Source organism: Salvia splendens, chromosome 14 (genome assembly GCF_004379255.2).
Source record: "Salvia splendens isolate huo1 chromosome 14, SspV2, whole genome shotgun sequence".
In the NCBI taxonomy this organism is placed as follows: Eukaryota; Viridiplantae; Streptophyta; class Magnoliopsida; order Lamiales; family Lamiaceae; genus Salvia; species Salvia splendens.
The window spans coordinates 7,619,485-7,639,998 of record NC_056045.1 but is presented as its reverse complement, the minus strand read 5'-3'; the positions used below and the strand labels follow the sequence as shown (position 1 = coordinate 7,639,998).

General features: G+C 39.6%; 3 protein-coding genes across 5 annotated transcripts; 1 reads left to right on the top strand and 2 right to left on the bottom strand.

The window, feature by feature from the left end:
* Positions 1-7,000: 7,000 nt before the first annotated feature.
* On the top strand, positions 7,001-10,941 carry LOC121765921 (tryptophan synthase alpha chain-like). Of its 2 annotated transcripts, XM_042162216.1 has the most exons (9): positions 7,001-7,280; positions 8,181-8,327; positions 8,428-8,493; positions 8,817-8,925; positions 9,273-9,349; positions 9,881-9,958; positions 10,256-10,333; positions 10,487-10,546; positions 10,673-10,941. In XM_042162216.1, the coding sequence occupies exons 1-9, from the start codon at positions 7,008-7,010 to the stop codon at positions 10,805-10,807; spliced, it is 1,023 nt and encodes a 340-aa protein (XP_042018150.1). In that variant the 5' UTR covers positions 7,001-7,007; the 3' UTR covers positions 10,808-10,941. The 2 variants fall into 2 exon arrangements, with proteins under 2 accessions (XP_042018150.1, XP_042018151.1); XM_042162217.1 differs by lacking the exon at positions 10,673-10,941 and having other exon boundaries at positions 10,469-10,534.
* A 595-nt stretch (positions 10,942-11,536) lies between these two features.
* On the bottom strand, positions 11,537-16,955 carry LOC121765331 (guanylate-binding protein 4-like). Of its 2 annotated transcripts, XM_042161437.1 has the most exons (17): positions 16,675-16,955; positions 16,080-16,182; positions 15,817-15,886; positions 15,686-15,724; positions 15,478-15,595; positions 15,324-15,381; positions 14,762-14,826; positions 14,598-14,604; positions 14,379-14,439; positions 14,156-14,215; positions 14,035-14,054; positions 13,878-13,943; positions 13,612-13,779; positions 13,180-13,437; positions 12,894-13,106; positions 12,195-12,466; positions 11,537-12,026 (listed from the first exon to the last, which is right to left on the bottom strand). In XM_042161437.1, the coding sequence occupies exons 1-17, from the start codon at positions 16,761-16,763 to the stop codon at positions 11,894-11,896; spliced, it is 1,800 nt and encodes a 599-aa protein (XP_042017371.1). In that variant the 5' UTR covers positions 16,764-16,955; the 3' UTR covers positions 11,537-11,893. The 2 variants fall into 2 exon arrangements, with proteins under 2 accessions (XP_042017371.1, XP_042017372.1); XM_042161438.1 differs by lacking the exons at positions 14,598-14,604; positions 14,762-14,826.
* Positions 16,956-17,887: 932 nt separating this feature from the next.
* Positions 17,888-19,091, bottom strand: LOC121764638 (protein ELC). The gene has a single exon (XM_042160658.1). It carries the CDS (start codon positions 18,956-18,958, stop codon positions 17,978-17,980), a length of 981 nt encoding a protein of 326 aa, XP_042016592.1. The 5' UTR covers positions 18,959-19,091; the 3' UTR covers positions 17,888-17,977.
* Between the last annotated feature and the right edge of the window lie 1,423 nt (positions 19,092-20,514).

The window sequence follows — 20,514 nt, the reverse complement described above, 5'->3', positions numbered from 1 at the left end:
GGAACGTCGGGCAACGACCATGATCAAGAAACGCAGCAGAGAAACGATCGACCAAAGAGAAGAAGGAATCCGCTAGAAAGATATGGAGATTTTATCACTTATTAGAAAGAAATTTGATGTAATATTTTATTTTCCCTTTTGAACGTTGCATTTTAGAAGTAAATCGAGTCAATCTTTTTGGGTTTTCTTCTTGATTCTTTCCCAAGTCATAAGTCCAAATCAAGTAGGGGGAATTCTATTCTATATATTATAGAATTCCCATTAGATCGAGTCATTGGGAAATAAAGAATAAAATCACTTTTCTCATTTTGCTCTCGTTCACAAATATCAAACCCTAATTCACGCAACTAGGGTTCCGCAGCCATATTTTTCATTGTCGAGTGCTCTTCACCGCCGATAGGCCAACCAGGGCCTATCATCTTGTGCTTTCTTTGATCAAACTCCCTCCAACCTCGTCTCACCATGCCGTTCTACTGCGATGATGGCGAGGAGACCGCCGGCGCTCGCATGTACACAACCCATGAAATCGGGCAGATGGTTTTCGACATTCAACTCCACCAGGCCAAGTATGAGAAGAAGATGATGGCCCACAAACATGAGCAGGAAGCCTTTGCCTGTCAACAGGCTGTTGTTAATCGGGACATTAACGACACGCTCACCAACCTCGCGACGTCGTTACGGGAACGGCCGGCCCACGCCCAGGCTGCCGCTGAACCCGCCCCAGCAACTAGAGGGTGGACCCTCCCGCCCTTTATCACAACAAAACAGGTACAGTTGAAAACATGGTTAAATGGATCCGACAGATACAGAAGTACTACAACCACAACTTCACACCTCTGCGGGACCGCCTTTATTTGACATCATTTTTATTTGACGATGCAGCGGAGGATTGACTGTCCTACTGGGAGAACAATACCACATCCAAAACTTGGGATACATTTCTCCTGGCTGTGAAGAAAAGATTTGACCCCGACCTTTACGAGGATTATGTCGGACGTCTAGCTACCCTCAAACAATTATCGACAGTGGAAGCCTATTAGACGGATTTCGAAGCGATGCTTCAAAAAGTTGCTCGCATAGGCGCCTCCACACTTACTTCATTATTCATCGCATGCCTCAAGCCTTCGTTGAAATAGGAATTCTTGACAAGGCGTCCCGCGACCTTGCAAGAGGCCTTTGCCTTGGCTCAGCAGTTGGCAGTGTGTCAAGCTTCAACAGCCCCTACGCTCCCTGGCCGCCCTTCATGGCAGAACCGGCAGGCTCGACAGCCGTAACCGGTGGAAGCCCCTGCCAAACGCGACGACCAACCGGAGCAACGCCAACCTCGGGAGGGTCAGCCTCCCCGGGATTATCCAGTAGTCCGCATTTCAGCTGCGGAGAGGGCCGAACGAACACGTTTGGGCCATTGTTGGTGGTGCCCAGAGAAGTACTCGAGAGCGCATGTCTACGCCAAAAAGTTCTATGCACTTATAGGCGTCGACGACGATGATGAGGACCAGCCAAAGCCTGATAGTGAAACCGAGGAACGAGGCAAAAATATGGCCATTACCGGGGATGTTTCCAGAATCCTGGTTCTCTAAAGATCAAATCGTCTGTGTGGTCAGGTTAATGGTACGACATTGTCCATTCTGATCGATGGTGGAAGTACGCACAATTTTATTCAACCGGCAGTCGCCAAGAAGCTAAGTCTCCTTGTTAATGCTATTTCACCATTTCAGGTTTTTGTTGGTGATGGTGCCTCTTTAAAATGTGCTTTCGCTTGCTTGAACACTCCAATTAATTCGCAGGGACACCAATTTGAGATCGACCTATTTGTTCTCCAAGTGAAGGGTCCGGATATTATTTTGGGAGTGCAATGGTTGCAGGATCTAGGCGACATTATGAGGAATTACAGGAACCTCACCATGAGATTTGACTGGAATGATCAGCATGTGATTTTACGGGGCGAAGACGCTCTCCCACGCCCAATCTCCTACAATAATCTGTTCTCCCTCATGGGAACTGATCAGGAAGCTGATGTGTTCGAAATTATACCCATGCAGCAGCCGCAGGAACCGCAGACCTCAGGCATCGCCAAGGCTGACCCAGACATCGCAGCAATCCTGCCTGAATTTGAATCGGTGTTTGATATCCCGGAAGAGCTTCCTCCTAATAGGCAATGGGATCATCGCATTTATCTGAATGCAGGACCAAAGCAGTTAATGTAAGGCCATATCGCTAACCTTATTTCCAGAAGGCGGAGATTGAGCGACAGGTAGCCAAGATGCTCAAACAGGGTGTTATACAGCACAGCACGAGTCCCTTTTCATCCCCAGTCCTATTGGTACGGAAGAAGGACGAGACTTTCTGCTTCTGTGTAGATTACCGGGCTCTGAACGCGGCGACTACACCTGACCATTTCCCCATTCCGACGGCGGATGAGCTATTTGACGAGCTCCATGCAGCTCGCATATTTTCTAAATTGGATTTACACTCCAGCTATCACCAAATCCAGATGCACGTGGATGATATCCACAAAACGGCGTTCCGCACTCATGAGGGGCATTATGAGTTCCTTGTCATGCCCTTAGGGTTGACCAATGCATCGTCAACATTCCAGGCCGCTATTCCAGCCTATTCCAGCCGTTTATTCGCTGGTTTGTCATCGTATTTTTCGATGATATTTTGACCTATAGCTCATCTCCGGAAGACCACGGGGAGCATCTTCACCTGGTCCTTCAGATCCTCCGAGACAACACTTTTTTCGTCAAGAAATCTAAGTGTGATGTTGGGGTTCGCAGGATCGACTACTTGGGGCACATCGTGTCGGCAGGCCACCTCTACGCGGATCCGTCGAAATTAGAGGCCATGAAGGCTTGGCCTACACCATCTACAGTTAAGCACCTTCGGGGATTTATAGGCCTCACCTGCTACTACCGCAGATTCGTAAAGAACTACTCTCTTATTGCTTCCCCATTAATTGACCTTTTAAAAAAGGAAGCCTTTTCCTGGTCAGAGGAGGTCGCCACTAGTTTCGCAGCCTTGAAGGAGGCGATGTGTTCAACCCCGCATCTTCCAACCTTCGACGCTCCCTTCACGCTCGAAACCAACGCGTTCGATGTGGGGATTGGGGCAGTGCTTCTACAAGACGGCCAACCCATCGCATACTTCAGTAAAAAGTTGGGACCCCGTCGCCGTTTGGCTTCCACTTATCACAAGGAACTCTACGTCATCGTGGAGGCAATTCAGAAGTGGCACCAATATTTGTTAGGCCGCGAGTTCATCATTCACAGCGACCAACGCATTTTGAAGGACCTTCTCTCCCAAGTGGTGCAGACACCCGATCAACAGTTTTATTTGCGAAAGTTGCCGGTACGTGGAATAGGGTGGCTGACGCCCTATCCCGACAGTCTGAGGACCCACACCCGGGTGATTCTGCACTCCTGACCATATTCTCCGGTCCAGCGACATCGATCATGGACATCATTCGTCACGAGAAATCCTCCGTTGAGGAATTGCAGCGATTGCGCCGAGAGGTTGCTGCAGGTCGGGCTCCAGCGCACATCTCCGCTCAGGACGGTCTGCTCTATTTCAAGCGCCAACTGTTCCTCACGAGGGACTCCACATCAATTCCGTCTATCCTGGCTGAATGCCACTCTGCCCCGACGGTAGGCCACCCAGGTAACCGTCGCACTCTAGCACGCGTAACTGGTTCCTTTTATTGGGCGGGTATGCGCTCCGACGTCACTGATTATGTGCGCGAGAAGCCTAACGGCTTAATCCAACCATTACCCATTCCCACATGGTGTGGGCGGCTGCGTCGATGGACTTCATGAAGGGGTTGGCAGCGGAAGCGTGCAACATCTAATGATCACATAAATTTTATCTATTTAGCAGATTATTTAGACAAATTCTATTCGCGTAATTATCACATGTATCATGCTCATAACTTGAATTAAAACATGCTTTAGCATATAAAATCCCTAAAACATGCTTACTACGGAATTAGCCAATTTACCTCCTTGATTCAATCAAGAATCGATGATGGCTTGCTCCGTCTCCACGTGAAGATCTTCAATACTCGACCTTGGATCTTCTAACTGGTGTCCCGGACTATACGCTGATATTTGTGTGGGCAAATCTCACCAACGTACTAGGACTTGAATAACGAAGACAGAACTCAGCTCACGGAGGAGGCAAAATTTCGAACTCTCTCTTTCTTAGAGGGGGACGAAAATTTGATAGAGTAATAATGTGTATTTTCTGTCTCCTTTATTCTCCTATTTATATTAAGTCACATATTGGGCCCAGTCAGGGATCTAAGGAAGAATTTGGAACAGGCCTCACCCAATTTGCTTTTTACCAATTAAATTGAACCCACAATTTAATATAAGCTTATATTGGAATATTACAAGCAGCCACTACAGAAGTAATATTGCACTGCCTTCCAAATCCGAAATTACAAGTATTCCGGGTTTCCTTTAATTGCATTTAATTTTTTCCCGCGCTTAAGATAGAAACATCCATTAATTAATTATTGTCTGCTATGGACTTAATTAATTAACATATTTTAATCTCCAAGAGTGGATTTAGCAAGAAACTCTTATTTATTATTCATGGAGTAATTAAACTCCAACTAGCTAGGTTCCGAATAATAAAACCTTGTTTCGAGCTCCTCTTGTGGATGTTATCAAACGAGACTCCCCTAGCGCACGATTTAACGTAATAGCAATCCTAGCACCGCTAGATAATGATCGCCACTACCCAATATACCTGGATCGTTGGGTGACGAAAAACTCGCACCTTTGGTAAGTCAAAGTAGTAGATACACAATATCGTATGCTCAATGCTAACGTACATTGATTAAGAAATTAATTATCAAGACCTCGTCTTTCAGTAGATAGCATAAAGACTCGTCTTGCTGTTAGATCCATTCAGTGTTATACCACACCAACGTCATCTTATTTCAATAAGACTTAGAAATAATCGGACTGACATTGCAACCTTTCACGATAGGTAGTCTAGGCCCATCTAGGTTGTGAAATTCTTATTTTTCTTTGTTTAGAACTGACCGTGTTACCTTAAACTGGACGACACCCACAACCGGTCTACTAAAACAAAGACTTAGACTTTGTTACGTTTGCTTATACATTTAAATATGCAATAAACAACCATTAAATGTAAAACATAACAACATTACGACAAAAAATAATCTGTTGCATTTATTGGAAAATAACAATTAGAGTTTTACAGTATCCAATCACTCGAAAGGTGATTTCTAGTATACAAAACCCTAACACTTCATTGTCGGGCTACCAAAGTCTCAGGGTTACTTGGCTATTATGGTTGTGGTCGACAGATTGTCGAAGTACATCCATTTCGGGGCTTTAAAATCTAGTTTCAATGCAGCGAGAGTAGTGAGTCTATTTGTGGATACCGTTGTCAAGCTTCACGGTTTCCCAAAGAAGCTTCTTTCTGACAGAGACACCATTTTTATGAGCAATTTCTGGGACGAGCTGATCTCCCTTAGAGGTACGAAATTGCAATTTACTATGGCCTATCATCCACAGACAGACGGCCAATCGGAGGTTACAAACCGGGCGCTTGAGCAATATCTCCAGCATATACTTTTGACTGCCCCGATCGCTATTCTCAGATGTTACCATGGGCGGAATTGGCTTTGAATTGTTCGGTTAATGTGAGCATTGGGATGTCTCCTTACGAAGCGTTGTATGGCCGTGAACCACCTAGCCTTTTTGACATGTACTCACGACCTTCCCATAATATTGAGGTGGCAGAGTTGTTAGAGGAAAGGGAGTCGTTGCTTTGGAAGCTGAAAACACGCATCAAACATGCTCAGGACCTCATGGCCGCACATGCAAACCGTCACCGGAAGGATGTTGAGTTCGCAGTGGGCGATCGGGTCTGGCTCTGTCTTCAGCCTTATCGTCAACACTCCGTTGGCAGACCCATTTCAACCAAGCTGGGTCGCCGATACTATGGCCCATTCGAGATTATTGAGAGAATTGGGAAGGTGGCCTATTGCCTTCAATTGCCGGTGGAAAGTCGCATTCACGATGTCTTCCATGTATCACTCTTGAAACCCTTCGTCGGCTCCTCGTCGTTTCCGGCACCGCTGGACACACTGGTGCGGGCTTCAGCTCAGCGCACGGTACTGATCAGCGGCGTGCCGCAAGTGTAGTGGCTGGTACATTGGGCATCTAATGAGGACGCAGCCCTGTCCTGGGAGCCAGCTGCAAGATGGCGCATGACTTCTCTCATTTGCACCTTGAGGACAAGGTGGTTTCCGTCGGAGGGGGAGTTGATAGGAACTCCGACCTAAATACCATAACCAATGATGCCGAGAGCATACATGAGTCCGAGAGAGAGGAGGGAACGTCGGGTAACGACCATGATCAAGAAACGCAGCAAAGAAACGATCGACCAAAGAGAAGAAGGAATCTGCCATAAAGATATGGAGATTTTATCACTTATTAGAAAGAGATTTGATGTAATATTTTATTTTCCTTTTTGAACGTTGTATTTTAGAAGTAAATCGAGTCAATATTCTTGGTTTTTTTTTAATTCTTTCCCAAGTCGTAAGTCCGAATCAAGTAAGGGGAATTCTATATATTATAGAATTCCCATTAGATCGAGTCATTGGGAAATAAAGAATAAAATCTTTTTTCTCATTTTGCTCTCTTTCACAAATATCAAACCCTAATTCACGCAACTAGGGTTCTGCCGCCATATTCTTCATCGTCGAGTGCTCTTCACCGATAGGCCAACCGGAGCCTATCTTTATATTAGTTTACCTCTTCATTTACCTCTCCCCTTAGAGATGCTCTAAATGACACATTCCTAAGTATAAAAACATCACTTTCACTATTTTTTTCTTTGTGTTACTTTATTCTCTTCATTTTACTTATAAAACAACATTATATAGAATCTCGTGCAATGTTCCACTTAGAATTGTCTATGTGACCGAAGGAGTATAATACTACCTCGATTCTGTACTATTATCATTTATGTGGTGTGAAAGCACAAATCCCGTCTTATCTCTTTTAGTGCACACCAAATTGGCAGTTGCAATATATAGCAGAGAATCAATGGCCGCTGCCGCTCTTAACTCCTCGCGCTTACTCCAACTCAAAACGGTCAACAATTCAGCTCAATGCCGCTCCTTTCTTAGTTCTTCCACCCACAGGTCCTTCAAATTGAAGCCGATCATGGCCGCCCTCACTGCCGCACCCACTGTCGGAATCTCTGAAACCTTCTCCAGATTGAAAAAACAAGGAAAGGTGAGACCTCACTTCTTCTTTTATTTCATATCTGCATTTCCCCTTGATTGGGATAATTTTTGCACATTTTTCTTATTCCCCGTGTTAAAAAATTGGAAGATTTCTGACTTTTTGTGGTTGGGATAGAATTTGGGGGTTTTCTCTCTGGGGTTTTTTCAAGTGTTTTGCGGTCTGTTTCATGCAATTCAGTCGTTTGGTTATGGCTGAGTTTTATAAAATCCGATATGCTGATATTAGAGTCTGTGATTTAATCTCGAAGTCATCTTTAGTAGTGGATATGTTTTTAGCCTCAATGTATCACTGAATTGTAGTAATATCAATTAGTTCTTTCCATTAATTCGTAGCATAAATGGCCATGGCACAATTTCACTGAATGGTATATTATAATCTTTTCCATTTATCTGGAGCTAAAATGCTGATAGACTCAATATGTCATTGAATGGTTATGATTAGTCTTTTCCATATTTCTGGAGCAGAAAATGCCCAAACTTGTATATGTCTGTTGCGTTTGGATTTTCATTGATAAAGTTCTATGGACCATAAAAATCGGCATACTGCAATGATCGTCTAGAGAAAGGATTAAGAAAAACAGCATTTAGTAGAAAGGGATATGAGGATGAGTAAAGGTTATCACTACAAGTCACTGGAATTAGATACCAGATTGGTTTTCAAAGACCCGAGAGTATGATTTTGGATTGACATTTAGCTAAATATTTCTCAGCTACATACTATGGTGCTCAAATTATGTCATAAAAGTATCACCTTTGGATAATGATGGAAATCTGATGGAACAGTTGATTGATATTCTATTAATACTGAATTCACAGACATGCCGTGCTATATTGATTCATGCATGATTTTCTCAACTGATATATTCTAACCGTGTTTTTGGTGTAAAAGGTGGCATTCATTCCGTATATCACAGCTGGTGACCCTGACCTTTCAACAACTGCTGAAGCGCTAAAGGTCCTTGACTCATGTGGCTCAGACATTATTGAACTGGGTGTACCTTATTCTGACCCTTTAGCTGATGGCCCTGTTATCCAGGTGTAAACATGTGGTTATGTATAATCGTGGCATACAAGCTGTGTCTTACCAATCAGTTTATTGCTTATGAATGATAGCTGATATATTTTTTCTTTCATAGGCTGCTGCAACACGAGCATTAGCCAGAGGAACCAACTTTGATAAGATCATTGAAATGTTGAAGGAAGTAAGTTCCACTACTTTTATATAGCATCACGTCAAGGAGAGAGTATGAGTGATGTTTATTTGAAACAGTAACTACGTGAGGATTCTTAGTTCTTCCATTTTCTTTCTTAATGCATCTTAAACTTGAAAGATATTGTAGTGCATAAAGAATAGTTCCTGTGGTCCTTGGCATACTTATTGTTTTAGAGTCTAAGAGAAAAGATTTGTTAAGCTTATCTTTACTGTATTTTATGTTGTCTCTTGTCTGTAGCTTAACTATCATTTAAAACTATTTTGGTGTGATGGGACCATTTCATAGCATAACAGTTTCCTGTTCTTTGATAGGTGGTGCCTCAATTATCTTGTCCAGTTGCATTATTCTCATATTACAACCCAATACTGAAACGTGGTGTGGAGCGATTCATGAGCACTTTGCAGGATACTGGAATACATGGTATAATATTATATTCTAGCTTTACACTCTTCAGCATACGATGAAACTTAACTGATTTTGATAGCACTTCCATCTATAGGTTTTAGTCTTTCCTGGATCTTGCAACCTTGTATGTATAAATTGAAGCACTTCTTAGATACACGATTTTTGTATTTTACTACTTTAAAAGTTTCAACTGCAAATCAATGCCTTAGTTGTGTTATCTTTCATTCAATTTTCAATTAGTACTATGGTTTTAGGTCCCTTTTGGATTTTTTATACCTATAGCTTTTGCTTCCTTTGTAAATGTACTCTACTATTTTGCAACGCATTTTATCTAATTTGATCTGCACTATCATTCATTTCAGGACTTGTTGTTCCAGATGTGCCTCTAGAGGAGACTGATATATTGAGAAAGGAAGCTGCCAGTAAAAATATTGAGTTGGTTAGCTCTCCCAATAATAATTTATTTCCACGCTATATTTTCTCTGTCCAGTTTGCACTGTTTAGCATAATATGATAGCTGCGAAAATGTTGACTTCTTACTTCTTTTGGTTAACTGATATCACCTGGAAAATGTTAGAGAAAATAAGCAAATGTAAGTTTGTTGAACACTTTGTAAAGGAAATGGGAACTATGATTGAAATAAAGTATAACTCCTTCAAAATAAGGCTCGCTTTCCTTCACGGAAAGCCTTGGCTAAGCCTGCAATATGTCACCTTTGACTTTGATGTAACAGTTTTATCTCTCTGTTGATAATTCCTGTGGTAATGCTATAATAGGACAGTGGGTGTAGTTTGTAGCTTAATTTTCTGCAATATTTGATGGATCGATATGTGACGACAAATCTTGTTGCATAGTAAGATGATAAGTTATCTGCTTATTATTTGAGCGGCTTTCCTTTTTGCATTAATGCCCTCAGTGGAACATAATAATTTTGCGTGCACCAATTAACCCTCTATCGTTTGCAATCCAGGTGCTGCTGACTACACCAACCACGCCAACAGAGAGAATGAAATCCATTGTTGAAGCATCAGAAGGTTTTGTCTACCTTGTAAGTTTCACATTTCCTTTTTGAGCAGTTACTAGTTGGAACAATTTATTTGTATCCTGATGGAAAAAAAAAAGAAAAAAGGATGTCACTAGCTGCCTGTTGAAAAAAATTCTGGAATTTTATGCGAAGCACATATACATTAGTGTCAGTAGAAAATGTTGATCTCCTTGAACTCAACTTCTCATTTTGTCGATTATGATATAAATTTATCTGAAGTTGCTGACTTTATCTTAAGTTGCAACTTGCAACCTAATTCATTAACTCGAATTACCCTACAACTCCTTTGTCTGTTAATAGGTTAGCTCGGTGGGAGTTACTGGAGCACGAACATCTGTCAGTGGAAAGGTTCAATCTCTTCTAGTGGACATCAAGGAGGTAAGGATTCCTGTTATGTAACGAGTCTCACCTGAAACTGGAAGTATATTTCGTAAACGTTGCTGGCTGTTTGTTCAATCACACCTCTCAATCTCTCACACTACCCTTGTAACGCTCGAGACATCTTGATGCTAGTAACGCTCACCCCCACAGGCAACAAGCAAGCCGGTTGCAGTTGGTTTTGGCATATCAAAACCAGAACATGTTAAGCAGGTACACATTGAACATGAGATTGCTTAGCATCTGATGCACGTATTTTTGTTGTTGATAGGAAACACATTTAGGCATCTAAGCTATCTAGTATAGATAGTAACATATTTTTGGCATGACACGTTTTAGGTGGCGGATTGGGGAGCAGATGGTGTGATCGTTGGCAGTGCCATTGTAAGAATACTCGGTGATGCAAAATCACCTGAAGATGGGATAAAAGAACTAGAGGTGTTCACAAAAAGCTTAAAATCAGCTCTTGCTTGATGAAATTCCCTGAACTCATCATCTAGAATTGCAGCAAAACTGAACTAGCCACAAATTTTGTTTGTTTTGAACAATAAATATTCAGTTTCTTTCTCTTAAAACAGTGGTGGTTGCTAGTTTTGTTTCTTCTCTTATATTCTATTTTCAGGTGATTGTGTTGTTTTTTTCTCATTCGCCCTAAATTCAATCTTTTCAAATTCAGCTAAAAATAAATGGCTATTTTTGGACCATCCAATTAATTTGTAGTACTCTGCTTGTCAAAGAAAGGCTAACTGAAAATGGAGCAACATCATCTCGCACTACAAATAAACACCGAATTTTACCAGTTGCTAAGCCGTTCTACGATAGTTGAGTCATTTAATTTTCTACACTCGTTTTACAAAAATGATACTGATAAATAGTTAAAATAGAGAAAGTAAAGTAAGTGATTGACTAAGATAGATAAGAGTCTTATCTACATTATTCTATTTTACTAAGATAGTAAAGTAAGTGATAGACTAAGATAGATAAGAGTCTTATTTACATTATTCTATTTTACTTTTTTTTTTCACTTTAACTATTTATTATCATTTTTCTAAAACGAATGCAGAAAATGAAATAATTTAACTATCGCGAAACGAAGAGAGTAGTGCTTTATTATGGAGAATCTTTCCATTTTCAGTATAGGACTAATTTGAGTGGACGGAGCAAAACGGAAATATGTGACTACTTTTGTGGACGGAGAGAGAGTGAAACGAAATCACCAAACCCCTACAAAGCACGCAGATAAATCTGCTTTCTTTTACAATGAATCTGTACCTCCTTTCTCTCTGTTCAGGCTCGAAAACAAATGCGTCTTCAAACATTCGAAACGAGCTATCTAACACCCTATGTAAACCTGTGATATAACAAAAAAATGGGACTGTACTCCAAGGTACGGCCATTTGTACATTTTGTTCTTGTTACGACACCAAGTGCACGTTGGACCCCTTCGATGTTGATTGCTGTATGTGGACACAAAACCACGAGTGCTCGTATATAAAAAATGAAAAGCACCTGAGGCCGAGTGATGGGATGATTGCGTTGTTGCACCATCGTATATATATTTCACTCTGATCTTCGTTCATCTTTCTGATTGCGCCACAAGGGTAATATCCAACAAAAACTGTGTTTCCTCCCTCCACAACACCGCCAGTAGAGCAACAGTATCCCGGCTATGACTACAAGTGGAGTCGCCCATCTGTCCAACAATACATTCACATCAGCTATATTTAGAGATTTTTCTTAAAACAAGCCATAAACTTGTGTTCACCCGGCTGTATGGTGTATCCACTAAATCCAACTAGGGTTCATCAATCCCTAATTAGGGTTTAAAACAAGATTTAATATATCACACGGTCGTTATTACCTGTCTAAGTCGAGGACAGGGCTGTAGACCACAGTTTCCCAAGTCATAACAACAGCATGCCACACGGGGTTGTAGTAAAGAGATTCCGAGGACCAAAACAATCGTGTATATGTCTCTAAGAATATAAATAGTATCCATGCACCCATCTCAATCAAAATGAACTTCAAGATGAAACGACCCACCATCACCATGACCAGCGAGAAGGCCACCAACCAATTGAAGAGCCTTTGGTTGTATTCCTTGATGAATAGAGATTTTGATTTTCCCAACATCTGCGTTCAAAATTTTAAACATAAATGTCTTGAGATAACGATAGTAAAAGCTACATAAAATTTACTAAAGCAAGCACTAATCTGAGAAGAAGTGGATATACAAAAAAGAAAAGCTTTATCAGGCTTACAAGCAGGCATTTCTACTGCAGCTACTAGGAAATTGTTGGTTCAGATCATAAGTCAATAATATCTAGAGATTCACACGCTGATGCACTGTCGAATATTTTTCCTAAGACAGCTCATGTAAAAAAGGTTAACCTGAAAATATTTTATCCAAAGGGAGAAGAGATTCGGGAAGCCCTCAACATATGAACATGCCAAACCTATCGTTGATCAGTTTCTGTTTAACTGTACCTTCACACCAGTCTCACAGAACTCTAGGGAATAAAGAATAAATATAACCAGTAACAGATGGAGAGTTACAGACCTTCATCATCCGCATCTCGTAGTTGGTTTTAGATGGTCCAACACAATTGTGTTCAAAACTACGATTGCACTGGTTAAATCCTGCATTAAATTTAGCCATAGATGGGAGTCTGAGGATTTGAAGTTGATCCATTTTTTCCTCGCATGAGGTATACAGAGCCTCACATAATTTTGAGGATTGATATTCGTTGGTTAAAACAAAGTTCTTGTATACCTGCAAAGACCCATGGATAAGCAGAGAGATTCCAAGAACTCTAGGAGGAAAGTCACTATTCTTAAGTCCGTACCTTCTCAATCTCCTCCATCAACTGCTCAGCAGATCTATTCGCATGATGACGACCAAAGTGTTGCTCATCAAACGCCACAAGTGATGCAGATTTTGCATCTTCATGAGTTTGTTGAAGAGACCTCTCCATTGTTGGGAAACTCAAAACAGCCATGTGACCATTATATAGTTTCAAACAACGCTCCAGAATTCCCTTATTGAAGACCTCCACGAGCGAGCCTGTTGATGGAATCTCCCCTTTATTTAGTGCCTCAAGAATCTGGAACACAAATTTATATATAAGATCATCCTTAATCTTTATGCTCAAATCTCATTAGAGTACATTATAGTTCAATATTGTGGAAAGAAACAGAAAATAAAATAAGAAGAAGCTACCCGAGTTGTTATGAAAACCTAAAGAAAGCAGAAAGCAGAATGGAGTAGAAGATAGCACCTGCTCGAGGAAAGATACAAAGTCCTTGCCGTTGAGAGTTTTACCCTGTACAATCTTTGGCTTGATTATAGAAGAAACGACTGCTATCAACTGGTCCCTCCTCTTTACATATATAGGCTCGAGTTCATCATCCTTCATGTCACAGAGCTTCGTGCGCTGGAGATGGGGCTGTACAATAGGGTATTATCGAGCTATTGCATCAGTATTGAAAAACCACTACCAGACAGAAAAGAAGAGCTGTACCAATTGAAAATATAAAAACAAACCTGAGGTAAGCTAAAGGCTGTGCTATTATCACCCATCACAGCTAATGACTCACGAATCTGGTTGACCTGAAAGCAATGACCAAAAACATGATATGCCGTTTTGAGCATCATAATATAGCATGCTAATAACCACAGAGGAACTAGAAATTCAACATACCTGATCAATATTCTTGTCATCTGCTCAAAGAAAATCTCCAACAGATAGATTCAAAATCGACATAACTTTTTCTAATGCATGATAAAGAGTCAAAGACCATTTTTAGGCCGAGAAAACAAACCATTGGGATTAGGGACTGGACGCAGAGCCTCATCAACCATTTCTTTCACCGACTTCCCTTCTGAAGTTCCCCAATATGAACTCCACTTAAGAAATTGCAAAGAGGATAAAAAAGGAAATACAGTAGCTATACTAATCAAAACTATGGGTCTTGAAACGTGATTTGACTGCAGGATATAAACATAGTCGGATAAGCAAGCAGATTAAGGTTTCTGTATACTTACGCAGAAAATCACGTTGGATTAACCATAATAACTTAGCAGGTTCAAAAGCCACATCTTGCCCCTGCAATAAATATCTAAGAGCTCAAGGTTCCATCTCTAAAAAATAGACTACAACTTTTTTCTGTTTTCTTCTTTTGGATTATATGCACGTTTGTGTGTAAGTGTATGTGTGTGAAAGACGTTCAAAAGAAAATCAGTTTCTAGAAACAGGAATATCACCTTGACTCTGTTCATCATGTTCATTTTCCAGAAACGGAAAAATAACAAACAAAAAAAGTGTATCAGGAAAAAAGAACTAGGTGGAGATGCCAAACAAAAAATAACAACCAAATTATATGAACTATGAAAAATTAGAAACTTTGAATCTACATGCTATGACGGACCTTCCATAAAATTCTTCAGCAAGCTCCACTGCAAATGATAATCTAGATATATCTGCCTCACGTATCTAAAAATAAATAAAATGCCACGCAGCTAATAAGTGCATTAATATTTGGCAAAAAAATACCACTACCAGTCCCTGGAGAGAACAAAACTTAAATAGGTGTCAAAACTCAAGCAAATGCCATAGCAGTCCCTTCTCAATTTCGAAAGGTTCCAAGTTTCAATCACTAAGGAACCATCTATACTTCCATTTACATAAAAATAGTCTTTTATATCATTTTAGCATTGTATGTTAACAATAAATCCCTGATCAATATACAGCCTGAGTAAAGAAATGACGGTGAATCTCCTAGAGTGCTATGAACAAAAACATCAGAGACATTTACATCAAACCTTTTGTTATCTCAAACTATTTTCCAATTCAATAATAGCCTGAGCAACCCTAATTCTATAGCCCCATACCATATCTCAACAGCAGGGGTTTTCAAGAATTTTTAATTATAAAAGTTCCAATCATCTGCATAAAAATACTGAATTGCGAGAGGGGTGATAGTAACATACCGTCTCTGGTAGATTATATATAAGCACAGAACTCATTACAGTGGCCAGGGCAAATATCCTGCAGAATAGGAGATAGAAAAACGTATCAATTAAACAATCAGAAGCATTGCTAAAATACTTCAAACTAGACAGCTAAGTAATTCGGAAATTTTACCTGTCATCATATACATTAGATCTCCCTACACTTTCAAAACCCTCTGTATCAAGGTAAAAGACAGAAGTCTTAACTCCATTGATATCCACCTCAACTGGAGAACCCCACACCCAAATACCTAAAGAAATGATTCAAAGAATTGAGCATACATATAGATAGTATTTAGTTATTTTAGTACTGGTCAAGATTCAAAACTATTAGCAAAAACCTTTGGTTTTTGTATCACGCATGTGTCCAACACCAAAACCTGCCAAATTATGCCCTCAAAGTCAGAAAAAAGGGGAAAAAAAGGGTTACATCGGAGCAGAAACTTAATATGAAAAGGTTACTAAAGTGCACCTTCATAGCATGATAGAGAGAGAAGCTGATTAAGTAGAAATGACTTCCCAGACCGATAAGGACCGATAACCTTGAAACACAGCATAAAATTGTGGTCAGAGAAAAAGAGGGATGTGAGATTATGGAAAGCATTACTAGTACCAAAAATATTGTTAAAAACGAAGATATCCTATGATCTAACGCTTCTAATTCTTCTATGTCCTACTGAAAAGGTATGAATTGGACTCTTTATAGACATGCTAGTGGCTGTTATAATCCCTTACAGCAACAGCTGCTATAGGTGTGGTGATTTTCTCAATTGCTTCCAGTCCTTCTCTTGAGAGTCGAAGTTTTGTGTGGCCAGGATCTGGTTCTATAATAGGAAACCTGTATTAAGGAAATACCAAACTATATTTAAGGCACAATGGCCATACAGATCAACCACTAGGAAATGCTAAATCAGAATCTTAAAATATAATACTAAAGCTACAACAGAGGAAGAACAAAATACTAAAACAGTTCAAATAAAAGCCATTTGGGGGTTATAATGACAGATTACTTGCTAACTTATTCAATTTCTTATCCTTCTTTGGTCCATTGACTTATAATTATACACATTGAACGGTTGTGTCAATAGTTCTTGCAGGTTGTGCTGCCCTTTCTATAAGCAAACAATTGATCATGATCAGCAAAAAAAAGGCTTTTTCTGTTAGATGCTTAAATTGAAATTGAAATTGAAATTGAAATTGAAATTGAAATGAAAATAGACCTAATAAGTAGAATCAATTTTGATATTCATAGGAGCAAGAGGTTCCAGTTAATCGATAAACACGCAAAATGCACAATCATATAATCCGTTGAAGCTCAAAAAAAACTCACGCTTGACGGAAATTGTCAATAGATAGCGAGCAAGATGCGAAAAGGGAGAGAAAAATCGGTAAAACGGAAACCGGAATCGAAGCCCGCATTTCTGATCGGTGGAGAAGCAATTATCGATAAAATGCAGCGCAGTTAAGATCACATCGAAAGAGAAGGAATGGAGTGGAGGATCTCGAAAATTAAATTAAGAAATTAGAAGAGTTAGTTTAGGCTGGAAGTTATGCTTTTATTTGTAACTGGATTTCGGATCTTGAAAGTTGACGCCGAGAAGACGAATTCATACAATTCCACACCAATCCGATTTTATTCTTTTATTTAAGTAGCGACTTTACAATAAAATTATTGCTGCTATCTTAATTTTCTAAATAAATCGATTTGCTTATTAGGTTTTGCCGATTTATCGTTAAGCAATAGTCTTAATTGATTCATAAAAAATAATTACCTTTTATTTTAATAAATTTCACTTTTTGACATTGCTAATATTTTAACTATTCCTTTTCTCGGTTTTTTTGCTATACTAATTTTAATTAGTGTCAAAGTTATTAGCCGTGGGAAGAAATTTTTTAATTTATTCGGCATCATTATCAATTTATCTTAGAGGGTCTTTCTAAAAGATGAAAATTGTGGGCATTTTAAAATAATTTTAAATTTTATGTAGTTCTGAATATATTTATTTATTCTATTTTTATTAACATAAAGTTTGAGGATCCGATCTGTATTTAAAAAAATATGTTTTTGATTAATTTTAGATAAAACGATTAACTTGATGGGTTAGCCACTCCATTTTAGATAAATGGATCTACTATGTCTATGAGTTGAGTTTATACTGGGCTAAGGACCTCTTCAATCTTCACCATTAAAGATAGTCGGAGAGTGTTGAAGAAAACATGAAATGCATCATTATGAAGATATACAAAGTATGGCATCAGCCCATTAATATATCCATGATTTTGAATTTGAGGTGTGATAAATAATTATAACGACTTGAAACCTCGAAGTATGAGTCATCTTTAGCAAGATAAAAACATCGATTAAAATTTATGAATAGATACGTAAAGCAATAATTGAATTCTCATGCTAAAGAGTTGTTCAAGTCCTCTTCAATGCATAGTATTAATGCTCGTTAAAAGGCAAATGACTAAGAAGATCGAAAAAACTGTAAACCACTAGAAGCTAGTATTAGTATTCAAATTTGACGTGAAGCGATTTAATATTTGACGATAAGAATATTTATTTATATTGTGTATGCTCTTTTTTTGTATAGAAAACACATAAAATTTAAATTAAATTATTGTAGTAAGAGTTACAATTGGAAAGTAGTTGAAATCTTGGTGATTTTAAATCTATGACAAAACTGCTCCCTCGCCAAGACTCTAACCTGCTTCAAATAAACATCCAAACTCACAACTCCTGCCTCAACCACCCCCTCCAATTTATACATCAAATCCTCCACCGCCAAATCCGCCGCCAAAACCTCAATCGCCGTCTCCGACCACCCATCCGCCACTTCAAACGCATCATCCACGGCAGCGCTGCCCGCCCCATTCACCCTCAGCCAGTTCTGCAATCTATCAACTTCTCCACACATCTCATCCGACCTCGACTTCAGCCCCCTCCGCTCCCCCTCCAACCGCCTCACCGCCATCGCCAGACCCTCGCTCCTCTCCCTCAGCGCCGCCTGAACCGCCGCCAACTCCTTTATCTCCTGCCTCACTCTATCCACGATCGCTGTTGAATCGTAGTAGAGTGAGCAGGTCAGCCTGTCACTGGCCTCCATCCTGGAGGCCAGTGATGGGTGGGCCCATCTGTTAGGCCCACCTGCTTTGCTGGTCGGCAAGCAGAGTGGGTGGTTGTGGCAGAACAGCCTGGTGAGGTTGTGGGCCAGGCCTGCCAGGCTGGACTTGGAGAAGTGCCAGGTGGCGGTGTAGGCGGAGGTGGTGGCGCCGGAGGTGGGATCGGTGAAGGGGTGGGGGGCTGGGATGGGGGCGGTGATGAAGACGAGGGGCGGGGCGTGGGGGTAGAGCTCGTGGACCCAGATGGAGAGGGGCACGGGCGGGGAGAGGGGGAGGTGGCCGGAGGCGAGGAGGAGGGTGACGGCGGTGCCGTCGTTGTGGGTGAAGAGGGAGACGGAGGGGCGGAGGGAAGGGAAGTCTTGGAGGAGGGAGAGGAGGTGTTGCCGGATGATCCATTTCTGGTCCGGGTCGGAGTAGGATAGGGCGAACGGGTCGGAGCAGAAGAGGGCGTCTTCGATGAATCTGACTGAGTTTGGTGAGAAGATTGTCATGTGATTTGGGATGGATTGGATATCATATCATCAAACTAATTGTATTAATACTATATATAGAAAGAGTCAAAGAGAGATGTGTTTGTTTAGTGAGAGTGGGGATTGGCATGCAAGAAATGGTGTATTATTAAAAGACTCAATAAATTGTAGGGTCTTTCTTTATGTATATGCATATGATTTATGTGTGGTTGTTAGTATATCAAAAAAAAACAATACTCCTATATAGTAAGTAGTATATAGTTTGAGATACATGTTTGTATTAAATTTTTTAATTCAATGATATATTTGTGGTTAACTTATTATTTTATTAACTGAAGTCTAAAAATAGTACTCCATCTGTTTCTCAATACATGTCTTACTTTGACTCGGTATAAATTTTAAGAAATGTGAAGGAAATTGAGTTGAAAAAGTTAGTTGTATGTGGGTCCTACTTTTATTTATTAGTTTTATCATATAATATGAGTGAAAATGATTTAGTGGAATGTGTTGTCTATTATCAATAATAGGAAAAATGAAGTGGGACAATTAATAAGGGACAGGCCAGATCTTTTGTTGAAGTTGTTTTATAATCACGATTTAGGGGTTGTTCAGTTGGCAAGATTAAATCTCATGATTAAATATGTATCATGTTTAGTTCATGAGATTGAATCTCACAACTTAACCCTAAATGGATAGTCTCATGATAATTAGTCATAGTCACCTCCCTCCAACTAAAATAATATCACAACTTAATCCTAGATGGATAGTTTCATGATAATTAGTCATGGCAACCGAACGGCACCTTAATATACTAATCCAGTGAAACATAACTTAAATAAGGTTGACCGTCAAAAAATTGACGACGTCGTGAAAAAGGACAAAAACAGGACAATTGTTCTGTTATCTGGGATTCAGAGATCGAAAAGTTAATTTTTAAACCATAATTATAAAATGATTATATGTTTAGAACTATTTTTATACTTTATAATTCTTCATCCATCACATAGTTTTTCGTATGACTTTCCCTTTATATGTCACCCAAAATGAGTCAATTTTTTGTGTTCTTTCATTTTTGTGTATAACCGTCTTTTGTAAGGATATTATTCTAATTATTCCTTATAAATTAAATTTTTGTATTTATTATTTACATAAATATTTATATTCACATTTGTTATTATATTAATATGCGGGTGACGTTTACTAAAAATACAAACGTATACTTTTAGAATAAATGATAAAATATGCACGAAGTTTCCAAGAAGTTTTGGTACAAACGCTAATTAATTAATTAATGAGTCAACTTGACTTGGCAGCATGCTAATAAAACCTGGTCAACTATTGGAATAGTCATGATAGAGTTGGTTATTAGTTGCTTTTAATGATTTAGTCAATTTAAAAAAGAAAATATGACCCAGCATTCAGCAAGGTGAAATTACATTAGTCAAGATAAGATCAATGCATAATTAATTGAGATAAAAATAATGAGTTAACACCAATCGAATTTTGATACGACATATCATGACATATCATAAAATGGTAGGATACTGATTGGTATTGAAATTAGTCATCTCAAAATT

What these genes read in the sequence shown, in the direction of transcription:
- LOC121765921 (XM_042162216.1), top strand. Translation starts at nt 7,008, where the DNA reads ATGTGGTGTGAAAGCACAAATCCCGTCTTATCTCTTTTAGTGCACACC. An exon ending in TCATTGAAATGTTGAAGGAA is followed by an intron (nt 8,494 to 8,816) that starts GTAAGTTCCACT and finishes GTTCTTTGATAG; the next exon opens with GTGGTGCCTCAATTATCTTG. An exon ending in CCAGTAAAAATATTGAGTTG is followed by an intron (nt 9,350 to 9,880) that starts GTTAGCTCTCCC and finishes TTTGCAATCCAG; the next exon opens with GTGCTGCTGACTACACCAAC.
- LOC121765331 (XM_042161437.1), bottom strand. Translation starts at nt 16,763, where the DNA reads ATGCGGGCTTCGATTCCGGTTTCCGTTTTACCGATTTTTCTCTCCCTT. An exon ending in ATGACAAGAATATTGATCAG is followed by an intron (nt 13,944 to 14,034) that starts GTATGTTGAATT and finishes CATTGCTTTCAG; the next exon opens with GTCAACCAGATTCGTGAGTC. An exon ending in TGATGGAGGAGATTGAGAAG is followed by an intron (nt 13,107 to 13,179) that starts GTACGGACTTAA and finishes GGGTCTTTGCAG; the next exon opens with GTATACAAGAACTTTGTTTT.
- LOC121764638 (XM_042160658.1), bottom strand. Translation starts at nt 18,958, where the DNA reads ATGACAATCTTCTCACCAAACTCAGTCAGATTCATCGAAGACGCCCTC.